Source organism: Watersipora subatra, chromosome 3, assembly GCF_963576615.1.
Source record: "Watersipora subatra chromosome 3, tzWatSuba1.1, whole genome shotgun sequence".
Classification (NCBI taxonomy): Eukaryota; Metazoa; Bryozoa; class Gymnolaemata; order Cheilostomatida; family Watersiporidae; genus Watersipora; species Watersipora subatra.
The window spans coordinates 73,712,256-73,726,173 of record NC_088710.1 but is presented as its reverse complement, the minus strand read 5'-3'; the positions used below and the strand labels follow the sequence as shown (position 1 = coordinate 73,726,173).

The window sequence follows — 13,918 nt, the reverse complement described above, 5'->3', positions numbered from 1 at the left end:
CCGTGAGACCCTATGACCGTGAGACCCTATGATCGTGAGACCCTATGACCGTGAAACCCTATGACCGTGAAACCCTATGACCGTGAAACCCTATGACCGTGAAACCTTATGACCGTGAGACCCTATGACCGTGAGACCCTATGACCGTGAGACCCTATGACCGTGAGACCCTATGACCGTGAGACCCTATGACCGTGAGACCCTATGACCGTGAGACCCTATGACCGTGAGACCCTATGACCGTGAGACCCTATGACTGTTTCATATTAACCAATGATTGGTTAATATCAAATGACAGATGACAGCATTGAACAAGGTGGATTTTATCTGTTGATATTATTTAGTAACAAAACAGCTGGGTTTCCTACCAACACTCTAATCATCTAATGTAAGAACAGCTAACGGTAGGTCCAGAAGTCAGGTTTGATTGCTTGAATAGTAATAAACAGGAAACAGAAAATTATATTTAATGATAATCTCTGTTGAAGGATTTTGGATTATTTACTAAAGAAAAGAAATAAAGCAGACATGGTACTGTCTGCTGATGATGTTATTTTTTTATCTTTGTGTGGGTGACAATGCTTTTGCACCAACAGCAGATATTCAGTTGGCGTTAAGCGCATCACATGTACTTAATATTATAACAGTGTCTATGCCTCTCACATAGTTTCAGCAGATCGGTAACTATCTTGCTGCCGGAGAGGTAGGTGCGGGTGAATAGGACGTGAACTACTGCTTCCAATTACTCGAAGTCTGTGGCAACATCCAGATATGAAGTCAATTGGTTTATCAAAAGAAAAGTTAAAACATGTACTTGATCATGACACACCGTCACATGACACGATGTCACATGACACAATGTCTTTAACACAACGCGCAATCTGTATCTTTAGTATTATTGCTAAAATCTATTTCAAGTTCTTTTTAACTCTTCATGTGTTAAAATTCGAGTCATAGAGTCATAGGGCCATTTATGACCAAGTTAAAAACTTCAAAAAGTGTCCAAAATAAAAATTTAATGGTGACTATATTTAATAAAACTTATAAAAATGTTACCATATTTTTCTTTCAATAAATACTATTAGAATGAGTGCTGGAATGGGTCATCGTGTCTCTAGCATCCAGTTATTAATGTTATCTGTTATCATCGTTCTATGATGATGATGATAACAGGTTTGCACCACATTTGTTACGCATACTCTACTTATTAATGAGGTAAACTGTTGATGAATTTGTTGTTTGCCAGCCAGCTCTACTGGAAAACCCATTCTTTTCAATGAAGTGCCACTGGCACTGCCGACAGCAAGAGTTAGAAAGTGTTAAGCTGACTGCTGTATGTCTTGTATTATAATAAAAGGAGGGAATTGTACAAAAACAATGCAAGTAAAATAGCATTGTTTGCCTGATTATCGTCACAAACTCACTCGAAACAAACTGCTGCCTGGCAGCGTGAACTCATAAAGTTCAAGGACTTAGCCTTTTAACTGGCTGATTTGTTTTATGAAATAGAACAACTGTATATATAGCTATGCAGATGGCTCTCTCACCTTGAGAAGGCCGTATCACGGATAAGTAACAAAATTCAGTACTAATATCCTTTATAGTTTTTATGTTTTTTAAGTACCACAAAACTTTGTATTAATAGCGTAATATAGTACGAACAGAATATAAATCATAATATAAACACAGTGAACAAGTTTTTAGTGAAAGCATAGGTTCTACAGTGTTAGCCTTGTTCCTTGTTGCAGCAATCCGACCACCTCCCTCCTTGCATACTGCTACCTTGATATGAAACAATAGATTTTTGTGTTAAAAATAGCCTCTCTCCAAGTGAGTAATGAGTTTTCTTTGACATAATTTTGCGCCTCGCTGACACAGCAAATATATACAATTATCTACCTTATTCCCTCAAGACTTTGTGTTGTACTTACACACAGACATGCTACAAGCTGGAGTAAAGACAAAATACCCGGTCTAGTTAAATTATTGTAATGACCAACTGCTAGCCGCACACTGCATCCCACGACTATTTATAGTGGCCACGGTATACATTAATTATTACGAATCAATTATTATGTGAGCGACACGTATAACATTTATCAAGGACACACCACGTCAGATACCTAAAAAATGCTCTATTTCTAGGAAAATAACTAAAAAGATAGCTTCATCGATCGGAGGCAGATTATACGACATGGCAGAGAGTCACATCTTATCACTGTTGCTCGAAGCTACAGCTGCCAGCTTACAATATTTCTTTAATGCGCTTTGCTCAAGGAGTGAGCGAGCAATATACGCTGCTCCTCTATGCAGCTTTCATCCTTTGGGGCTTCTTTCCTTCATTCAGATGCTCATCTCGGTCATACTCTTCGCTCAGCATGATTACTAGCTTTAGTTCTAGCTCTAGTTAGCCAGCGTCAGATAGTCTCCTGGGAAATCTCTGCTTAGATGACATTTGACTGACTAGGAGCCACTTTTGTCTGAATCGAAGGCTGTGCAAGCCAGCTGTAGGCACTGCTTGCTCATCGTGCTGTAAATGACATGGCTTCAAGTGAAGCCTCCAGCCACTCGCCTGATGTAGGTTTCAGCCTGAGCAGCATGGGCCTCTACAACATGGTTATCTGTATCTGCTTCTTGAGGAGTCAAATGTACCTTCGAAGGTCAAATCACAACAAATTGTAACAGAAACGTTATGCAAAGTTCTTATGGGTTCCATGAGTGTACATGCCTAGGCAGGAGAAGTCATAGCTGACAGAGGATGGGTGTTCTTCCTGTTGATTGGGTTGATGATTATAGACCATTATGTTTTAAAATAAAATTCGAACAGCACCGGAAAAAACAACTCAATGTAAAATATAAGCTGCCAGTATATAAAAGTTTGAGACAAGTCAAACTAAAAAAATACGTAAAATTATATAGTTAATATGGTATAATAACTATGTTTAAAGTATATAGGTTATATCACAAGCACTACATATAAATTAATTGGCTATAAAAGTACTGCGCAAGCAAAAATATTTTTTACAGTTTTACTTCCAGTATGTTTTGTAGAGAATTTATAAAATATTCATTTGAGCTGTCTGAGCTCGCGTAGGGACATAAGATGTCATTTAACTTGCTGTCAACTCTGGATTGCATCTACTCAGTACAATATAGCTTCCTTTGTTTTCACATCTATGTTGATGGCATGCGAGCAGATGGCTCACATTAGCTGTAGCTAGATTGGCGAGTGTGTAGCTACATTCAAAACACAGCTTGGGATGCGTCATGTTTTCCAGGGAAATACTGGTCTAGATACTGTTGCAATGGGCTTTAAAAGACATAAGTAACACTTCTATAGGTTTATAGACAGTGGTCACAAAAGTTCATTTCTTAACACCGCAAACAATGAACATTTCAACTTTATGAAAAAATGAATGTTTTCTATTGGTAGAAAATTTTTGGATAAAAAACTGAGTTTTCATTAATAGTAAACTTACAAGTTTAGACATGATAGAAATGATTACTTTGACAGCAATATGTGTGTAATGTTCTCTGGGACTCCATTTGTAATCTAGGCATGCCATTCAATGCCACCGTGTTCAGTTGTTACAGACGTACCAAACCACTCAATGCCGCGGGTTCAGTTATTACAGACGTACCAAACCACTCAATGCCGCGTGTTCAGTTGTTACAGATGTACCAAACCTCTCAATGCCGCGGGTTCAGTTGTTACAGACGCACCAAACCACTCAATGCCGCGGGTTCAGTTGTTCCAGACGTACCAAACCACACAATGCCGCGGGTTCAGTTGTTACAAACGTACCAAACTCTATCGTTTCTGTTTTGAAGTAGCATACCAAACGTTAACATTACAAAGTTAATATTGATTCATTGTGACAAATAAAATTGAATAATGATTGACATTTTTTATGACATATTTTATTTGGTTTTCTCTATTTCATCTATGAGACTTCTAGGTGTTGTTAAAAAACTTTAAAATGTTTAAGTTTTGTTGATTAGCATGTCATTATTGTAAAACATTAGTACATGTAATTAGATTTATAAATTCACAGCATGTTCTTTTAGTTTAGCCTATGTTCCACTAAATTGTTTTAAAATTTGTGAACTTTAATATGGTATCATAGCCCGTCATGAAGGGCCTAGATTACTTCCCACATATTTTTTGGAGAAACCAAACCGGCTTGATTTGGTCCTGCTATATGCTCAAAATCTTTCGCCGGCTGTAAAAACCAATTTTTAAAGAAGTCAGTTCATGCTAAAGTGATAGTAATACATGCTGAGAAAGGGGACCTAATTTAAGTCTTGTGGTGAGTGGTCGTTTGTCAAAAGTGATTCCATTTTTAAGCATATGTTTGTATGCTAATTTAGAGCACATTTTGCAGTGTTGACAAAACAGAGGACACCAACTGTAGCCACCCATCAGCTCACATGTGTTCCTTTGAGTTGGTAGTTGTCTGTTGAGAAGAGATCTATTTCTCTTTGTTAGATGAAATTGGAGGCTATGTGAATGACCTTTAAACTGAAAAGAGAGCTGCTACAACTTATGAATATTTTATAAATCCATCGTGGTCTCCTAGCAGCAAATGAGATTACGAATGGCAGCACAAGTACATAATTATACTTGTATTGGGTGAGTGTCCGGCGAAAAAAGGCAGCGCTCTCTTTCAAAAGGTCACAAGGGTGCAGCGATTTCATATGGTAGTAGTAGAGAATCACATAGCATATCCCATATGTCACGATGGCCAGTGAACATAATTGTGCAGCAGCCTCTCACAATATGATCTAATAGTGAGAGATGTGACTCATCCGACCCCCCATAGAGCACCCTAATTTGGTGCTGCGGGGTACTAAGGCTCTTCCTTTAAACCAGCAGCATTCGCCTTTGAACTTGAGTTTTTTCACAAGCTGGTCTGCTCATGTAACCTCCTCACTGATATCTAGCTTCTAGTTCAAGTGCTAACTTGTTACTAAAGGATTAACATTTTTTTATACAGTTCCAGTCAACTTGTTGCTAAAGAAATAACGTTTGCTTTGATGGTTGTTTTGTACAGTAGACCCCCTTCGCCATATAATGTACAGTGGACACCCGCCATACGACATTAATTCGTTCCTGTGTTGGCATCGAAAGGCGAAAATGTCGTATAGAGGTGTATAGAAACCCATAGTAATTATCTAATGCAAACACCCTCTGGTAAAACCCATCAAAGTTTTATATATACAAATTGTACATATCAAAGATTAGTAACAAAATAGTATATCACCCTGAGTAACTATAAGTTATCTGCAGTAACTTATAGTTACTGCAGATAACTTATAGTTACTGTAAGTAACTATAAGTAAGTAACTATAGTTACTTACAGTAACTGTAGTGTATTTAGTGGTTATGATCTGCTTATGATTATGATTCTTACTTCTTCCTTTAACGTCCGTTATCAATCTTAGGGCCCATGACTAACCAATGAAAAATATATGTAGTTACTAGTTATATAGTTATAAATGTATAATGAATTCAAGTCTGTAGTAAATATTATATTAAACATTGAAATACACAACAAGTTTTTGCTCTCGCTTACTTTTTTCTAATTTTCGTTTGACTCATGTTAAACATTTACAAAACATGAAGAATGCTGAACTGACAGAGAGAACAAGTATCATATCTCTTTTAGGCATTGTGAGAGGGATTCAGCAAATAGCATATCGGCATTTTCGTTATTCCGATGTATTCAGCACACTGATCGCCAAAATTGAATTTCGGGAAACATATTTGTTGATGTTGTATGGCGAGAAAAATGCCGTAATGAGGGTAAGGCAACCGGAAAAACACCTTGTTCAACATGATAAGGCCAAAAAACTGTAAAACATGGACATCGTAACCCGGGGATGCACCCTATTTTGCTTTTATACTTTCCTTGCGGTAGATACGGTTGACTTTCAACCACGATATCTGTAAGCCTTCTTTAACGTTGTAGCCTTGCTTAAAAATGGAAAACCCGAATAGTTATTTGTAATAAAGAAATTCTGAAGGACTCTAGTCGTCTTTGCAGACTCATTTTCACATTAAAATTATAACACTTCCAAAAATACATAGAAGTTATATTGTTTTATGTGTATATATACTGAACCAGCTCGGCTACTCCTTGTGTGTCGGACTCGCAGAGTCTATCATTCTTCCAGTTTCTAATAGGTCAATAACTGCAAATAAATCCTGCCTTTAGCAAAATCCATAAAATTATTAGCTGGTGCATACAGAGTTCTCCGATCTGCACTTCCTGTGTCTGCATAACAGTTACAATACCAGTTAGTTATCAGTGATTGCTGAATCCCTAGTTACATTCTTGTAAAGCAGCCATTATTTTTATAGAAAATTTGTTCAAAAACACACAAATGTGTCATAATGTTATATTTAAAACACTGTATCATTGTTTTTTTTTAAATAAAAGAAAAAGTTTCATACACATGATCACCCTGAATCTAAGTTGGCTTGTATGTGACACAAAAAGCAAGATTGGCTAAAAATAAGAAAACTCTCATGGTCTATGTTAAACGCTTCTGGGTTTCATACTTACGCGTTATATCCTCACTTTAAATCAACATTTGTCATGTCAATCAATCTTTAGGCTCTGAAGATGCAAAAACCGTTTTCCTTTGTAAAAGCATTAACGAGCATACCATTAGCGTGTCCATTAGTTACATGTCTATATCTATTTACTATATGTACAGAGTTAAAAATAGATGCCTTGAGAGTTATTGGTAATGCTTGTTTTTCAGCTGGGAGCACTGTTGATGTGAAGGGAGAAAGACCAAGTTGCCAGATGAATTCTGGGTAAGTTCAGAAGCTACAATAGTCATCATATCATCCTAAGCTCAACCCTTCTTTTTAAAATGAAAAAAATAAACTTAACTTTTCAATTTAATGACTGTACAGTAATTGTGGTATTACTGGTTTGTTTCGACCACTTTGCCCTTTTTTCTCATCACGTCTACTTGGTTTAGATTCTACGATTTCGATTAATTTTACTCTAAATCAAGGGGAACGCACGCTTTCAATGCCAATTTAAATTCATTTTTTCAACTTTTTTCTCTACAGAAAGGTGTATGCCGCAAAGAAGAAATGTATAATAGATAATCCAGATACCCCTATGCATTGTTTTTTCCTTGCCAAAGTGCGGTGAGTGATGAAATGATACTTTTAATGTTAGCGTTGGTTGGAACTCTCTTTATTCAAATTGAATTTGGCAACTTGCACAGACTGGACGCTTTACGTTATATCAAATCTCTTACGTAATACGAATCCAAAAATTTACATAAATTCTTAATGTTCAGTGAAATTTACATTTTATGTTATAGGGCTGTAAACTGTATAGAGCATTTAATGCTTGAATGACAAGGTCAGTTTTGGCTCTACTAACAGCTCTCATGTTGGTGTATGGACCAACATATCAATTACCAAAAACAGAGTGTCTAAACAGCGTTATTGACCATTCCTCTAGCCTTTTTTCCATCTCAGAGTTTGCTCTCATTTGGTCTGAAAAGGTCGTGAAGGTCACCTCGCTCATATCCCGTGGCATAGCCCGGTGTCCACTAACTGGTGCCATAGGATCACGAGTGTATGCCTCTACCTTTGAGGAATATATCCTGATCAGATGATAGACAATGACTTTTTTATGTAACCATATATTTAGTGTCTCGGTGTTCAGGAATTACTCAGGCAAAAGCTTCCCTTTTTCAAAGAGGAACCAGCAATGAGCCCTGTGGAAAACTTATCCACATCCTAGCAGGAGCTTTAATAAAAAGCTCAGCATGCTTTGTAAGCTCTTTCAAAAATCTGTTGAATGTGACAGTTTTATGCCTGTATGTATGCAGGCCTCACAAACAATCAGTTTATGCTCTCTGTTCTTTCAAGCCAGCGATTGCTATCAACTATTGTACTCCACACTCGCCCTCCCGTAGATTTGCTAGTATAACTGGCTGATGATAAGTGCATGGAGAGTGATAATCACTACCTGCCTACTTACTACGTACACAAGACCGGTAGTCAGAGTACAACAGGCAGCAGCTGACTGTCAGCTTGTACGGAGTATTTCTTTCTTTAAGGTATGAAGGACTGGAACCAGCACCTCACTCTATTCTCTGCGAATAGGTATCCTCATTGATTTCTTCACTGATTACATTAATTCATTTTAGTATCTCCTCACTTGGTCAGCTGGTCGGTCGATAGGTGCTTGTACTCAGCGATAGCAGCTTTATATAACACTTGTACTGTAGTGTTGTTTGGTGACACCTGGACAGCCTCTGTTCTTCTGGCTAGTGCTGCCGCTGCTGTAGAATCCTAGTTCCCTGGTTAGTGTAGACAGTTGTTGGTATCCTTTGCCTTGTCCATAAGCATATGCTCAAATAGCTCAACGGTTATGTATGCTTATGTAGCCTTAGCTTCTCAAGTCTCTATTTATATGACTAGATAGTCTTAGCTCACATGGGTATAAACAATCAAGGGGATTATGCTGTATTTACTGCTTGAATTTGTTCTGCTCATTTCATATCTACGCCTAAAGTAGGTCGACTTGGGAGTCTTCACGCGAATATATTTGCATCACTCATTTGATGGAGGGTGTGCATCATCTCTTGTTGTGAACATAGCTACTGTATTCTGCCTGATGGTAAACATCCCCAGGTACAGCCATTTGTACAGCCCCAGAGGCGTAGGCCTACCTGCTGTGATAATACCTATGGCAAAAGATGGATACGAACTTAAGATTAGATTAGATAAATTTACACAAATCTGAAATGCCAATCATTAGTACACATTTTACACATTTATCGGAAGAAATGGCAAATGTTTGAATATTTAGAGATAACTTGAAGCGAGAGGTGATACAGCGGCAGTAAGCACAAGACTGGCCGCTCATACTGTAGCTACCTCAAATGAATGGTTTCTTTAGGGTGCGCGACGAGTCTGTATTGAGTTATTTAACTATTAAGGCCTCACTTGTTGCTTGACTTTGAGAATGTAGAGTCATAAGGCAACAAGGATTCCATTGTGTGGATGATACATATTTGGAATTGTGCTCATGTGGAGTTACCATGCAAGCACTTTGTTAAACAAGAGGAATAATTCGTCATCAGAGGTCACAGCGGCGCACACCTGTCTCGTTTAGCAGCGCGCTTTCAAAATAGGAAAGACTAAATTTTGGAAAATGTTTAAAATGGAATAGCTTGCACTGCAACTCCTCGCGCATCATTCACAAGTACCGTTTCCATCTTTCGCAAGCATGGAACATTTAATAAAAATTGGCGAGTGACACAACTTATTTGACTTGCGAATTTAAGCCATTTCCTTGATGCGGGTGACTCAACCCTGCTGATTAATCCTTTCATAAAACTATAGTGATAGCCCATCCTTTCTTGATTGAGCTCACTGCATACCAACTACATGCAGCATTCTGATTGCAGGAAAGAACGGTCTAATCAGGAAGTTGTCTCGGCTCAAACGAATGGCGAAACTACGCATGGGAATGGGACTCATACTGAAGACAAACTAGACAGTCGCTGTAACGAGTGCACTGACAAGAAGAGTACCAAAATTTTTAATGAGCTACACCTTGAACCCAACAAGAGCAACATGGAAGGCTGCCTGGAGAACTCTAGGAACTCATCTGACTATGCTCCCGCACGCCGCCGATCAAAAACCATAGAACTTGCCGATTCACAGTCACAGACATCTAAACTAGCTGTAAGTGGTTTCAATTGTTCCATCTTGTGCCAGTCAAAGACACAGTAATCGTGTTCATTCGCAACAATAACTCATTTGTTAACGTTTTCATCTTAATTAGTTGTCCTTTTTTTGTTATAAACAGCTCTATTTGCAAAGTTTACATTGGTAGAGCCGGAATCAAAAACATACTATCGTAAAAGATATACAGTACTATGTACTATAGTATAAGATATACAGTACTATGTACTCTAGTATAAGATATATACAGTACTTTTGTACTCTAATATAGGATATACAGCACGATGTACTCTAGTATAAGATATACAGTACTATGTGCTACAGTATAAGATATACAGTACTATGTACTCTAGTATAAGATATACAGTACTATGTGCTACAGTATAAGATATACAGTACTATGTACTCTAGTATAAGATATACAGTACTATGTACTCTAGTGTAAGATATACAGTACTATGTACTCTAGTCTAAGATATACAGTACTATGTACTCTAGTATATGATATATACAGTACTTTTGTACTCTAATATAAGATATACAGTACTATGTACTCTAGTATAAGATATACAGTACTATGTGCTACAGTATAAGATATACAGTACTATGTACTCTAGTATAAGATATACAGTACTATGTACTATAGTATAAAATATACAGTACTATGTACTCTAGTGTAAGATATACAGTACTATGTACTCTAGTGTAAGATATACAGTACTATGTACACTAGTGTAAGATATACAGTACTATGTACTCTAGTATAAGATATACAGTACTATGTACTATAGTATAAAATATACAGTACTATGTACTCTAATGTAAGATATACAGTACTATGTACTCTAGTGTAAGATATACAGTACTATGTACTCTAGTGTAAGATATACAGTACTATGTACTCTAGTGTAAGATATACAGTACTATGTACTCTAGTGTAAGATATACAGTACTATGTACACTAGTGTAAGATATACAGACATACAGTAGCTAATAGTAATCATAATAGTCTGCTGTTTTAACTGACCTTGACAAATAATTTAGCCGATGTGTTTAAACAGTAGAAAAGGATACTGAAAAAGTTATTTTTCGCTCTAATACATGCTTGAATTATTATGTTTCAATAAAGAAATCACCTCAATCCACCAAGATGGCTTCAAAATGAATGAAAAGTGTTCAGCACTCATTGCATTGTTGAAACTCTAGTGACTGTTTCTAGTCATGGGTTGTTATGTTGGTTCAGAGCTTGTATGATGTAATCTAGACAAGCCAGCTGTATATAAACCTAGTATGTATCTGCACCTCGTGTATCAGCAGTCTTGTGTGTATTACAGTCATCAATCATACAACTTTATCATTTCTTCTTTCTCGGAATATTATAACTTTCCTGGAACACAATGATTGGTTGATTGATTGTTGAAGCTTATCGAGAAATGGGATTGATAGCGTTTTTTGTACCAATCACCTGGTATAAAAAACAGCCTGGCAGTTAAGGCGATTGGTAGGCATCTTTCTGTGATGAGCTTAGCGATATCCTAAATATGTAAACACAAAGCAGCAGCCTTTCAGCTCTGAAGTGAGCTGAATCTTCAAAGTACACCAAAAGCTATAAATGTTCAAGTATATGTACATGTACAAGTACAAGCATATGTACAAGTATATGTACATGTACAGGTACAAGCATATGTACAAGTATATGTACATGTGCAGGTACAAGTATTTCTACAAGTACAAGTATATGCACATGTACACATACAAGAATACGTACATGTACACATACAAGAATACGTACATGTACACATACAAGAATATGTACATGTACACATACAAGAATATGTACATGTACACATACAAGTATATGCACATGTACACATACAAGCACATGTACATGTACACATACAAGTATATGTGCATGTGTACATACAAGCACATGTAATGCATGCTTTGCAGTGTAGACGTTTGTTGCTGACTTCAGACAACTTGTAGATTCCTTAAATCAGTCTCTTAAAGCATTCTAGTAGACAATTTTAATACAATTTGCTATTGCTAGATGATTATTTTGCTATAGCTAGATGATCACTTTGCTATAACTAGGTGATCAATTTGCTATTGCTAGATGATTGATAGGATGAAAAAAGTTATAGATTATGGAAATATCAAGTAGCAATGAGAGGTTTTGATTACATAAGCACTAATATGTTTGTTTACTTTGAGTCTTCATTTGTATCTGATTTGTTTTTGCTTGAGTCTTTCAATGCACAGCAGCAGAGAGTTGATATCGTTGCCACGAGTATATTTTTAACTGGCTGACAAAGATCCATCATCACCATTTCTCAACCAAGACTTCACTAATAATAATAACAATAATAATAAGAATACCTCTTCCTGCAGGCACCTGAGAGAGCTCTGGTCAGACAGTCCAAATCTGTAGATGCTCCAAATGTATACACTGGGTCACACAAAGGTTCCTTAAATACTAATCCCACGAGGCAGTCTGATCGGGTACTAATAACAGAACCCCAAGGTACCTCTTTCACGCAACTCAATCAATATTTGCTCAAAGATGAAATTGGCAAGGTAAGTAACAGTAAGAGTACACAACTCTAGTACAACAGCAACAACATTGCTTTATGTCCTATGCAATACAGTTCTGATGATTGTGCATTCCTGTTGTTTATTAGAGAGTATCTATTGCTCGTGTAGTGTATTTATTGGAGAGTATCTATTACTCGTGTAGTGTATTTATTAGAGAGTATCTATAGCTCGTGTAGTGTATTTATTAGAGAGTATTTATAGCTCGTGTAGTGTATTTATTAGAGAATATCTATAGCTTGTGTAGTGTATTTATTAGTGAGAATCTATTACTCGTGTACTGTATTTATTAGAGAGTATCTATAGCTCATGTAGTGTATTTATTAGAGAGTATCTATAGCTCGTGTAGTGTCTTTATTAGAAAGTATCTATTGCTCGTGTAGTGTATTTATTAGAGAGTATCTATAGCTCGTGTAGTGTATTTATTAGTGAGAATCTATTACTCGTGTACTGTATTTATTAGAGAGTATCTATAGCTCGTGCAGTGTATTTATTAGTGAGAATTTATTATTCGTGTACTGTATTTATTAGAGAGTATTTATAGCTCGTGTAGTGTATTTATTAGAGAGTATCTATAGCTTGTGTAGTGTATTTATTAGTGAGTGTCTATAGCTCGTGTAGTGTATTTATTAGAGAGTATCTATAGCTCGTGCAGTGTATTTATTAGAGAGTATCTATAGCTCATGTAGTGTATTTATTAGAGAGTATCTATAGCTCGTGTAGTGTCTTTATTAGAGAGTATCTATTGCTCGTGTAGTGTATTTATTAGAGAGTATCTATAGCTCGTGTAGTGTATATATTAGTGAGAATCTATTACTCGTGTACTGTATTTATTAGAGAATATCTATTGCTCGTATAGTGTATTTATTAGTGAGAATCTATTACTCCCCTACTGTATTTATTAGAGAGTATCTATAGCTCGTGTAGTGTCTTTATTAGAGAGTATCTATTGCTTGTGTAGTGTATTTATCAGAGAGTATCTATAGCTCGTGTAGTGTATTTATTAGAGAGTATCTATTACTCGTGTAGTGCATGTATTTATTAGAGAGTATCTATAGCTCGTGCAGTGTATTTATTTATAAACCGCATTCTTAAACCTTTTAAGCGGTTCCCAAGTGAAACCGTCTGTATTAATCTACAAGTGACAGTAAGTCACTGAAAGCTGTTCTTATACCTGAAAAGTTTTCGATACCGAAAAAGTGCAGTTAGATTGGTTCAATGCATTTCCATGCATCAAACTATCCATTGAAGAAACCATCATTCTTTCTAGGCAGGGTTGTGACGCATTAGAATTGCAATAGAATTGTTGGTGTTTCATCCAAGTCAACTCAGTAAGTTGATTTTGGTATAAGTTTTCATGAGAATGTGCTGTGCATGCATGTACAGTGTAATGCAAAAGTTCCTACCGTGTCTAGCACTGCGAAATGCGCCCTAGCAATACTCTCAGAGCATACAGCGCTGCACAGTGTGCAGTAGGTAATACCGCCACTACACTGAACTGCTTACTGCGCATTAGAAAGTAGTTGTACTGTGTGTATACTGTGTAGAGGAGGTGTAGGATAGATGGTCACAGAGGATATATAGGCCACCCCT

The 13,918-nt window shown here is 36.7% G+C and overlaps 1 protein-coding gene across 4 annotated transcripts in view; it reads left to right on the top strand.

The window, feature by feature from the left end:
* The window catches only part of LOC137391735 (calcium/calmodulin-dependent protein kinase kinase 2-like), a 36,925-nt gene that overhangs the window by 11,209 nt on the left and 11,798 nt on the right, over window positions 1-13,918 (top strand). For 3 of the 4 annotated variants that reach the window (XM_068078268.1, XM_068078269.1, XM_068078270.1), the window contains 3 exons: window positions 6,772-6,826; window positions 9,454-9,733; window positions 12,125-12,310. In XM_068078268.1, coding sequence (XP_067934369.1) covers window positions 6,772-6,826; window positions 9,454-9,733; window positions 12,125-12,310 — 521 coding nt within the window. Of the gene's footprint in view, window positions 1-6,771; window positions 6,827-9,439; window positions 9,734-12,124; window positions 12,311-13,918 lie in introns of all 4 variants that reach the window. The other variant, XM_068078271.1, reaches the window with a different exon arrangement.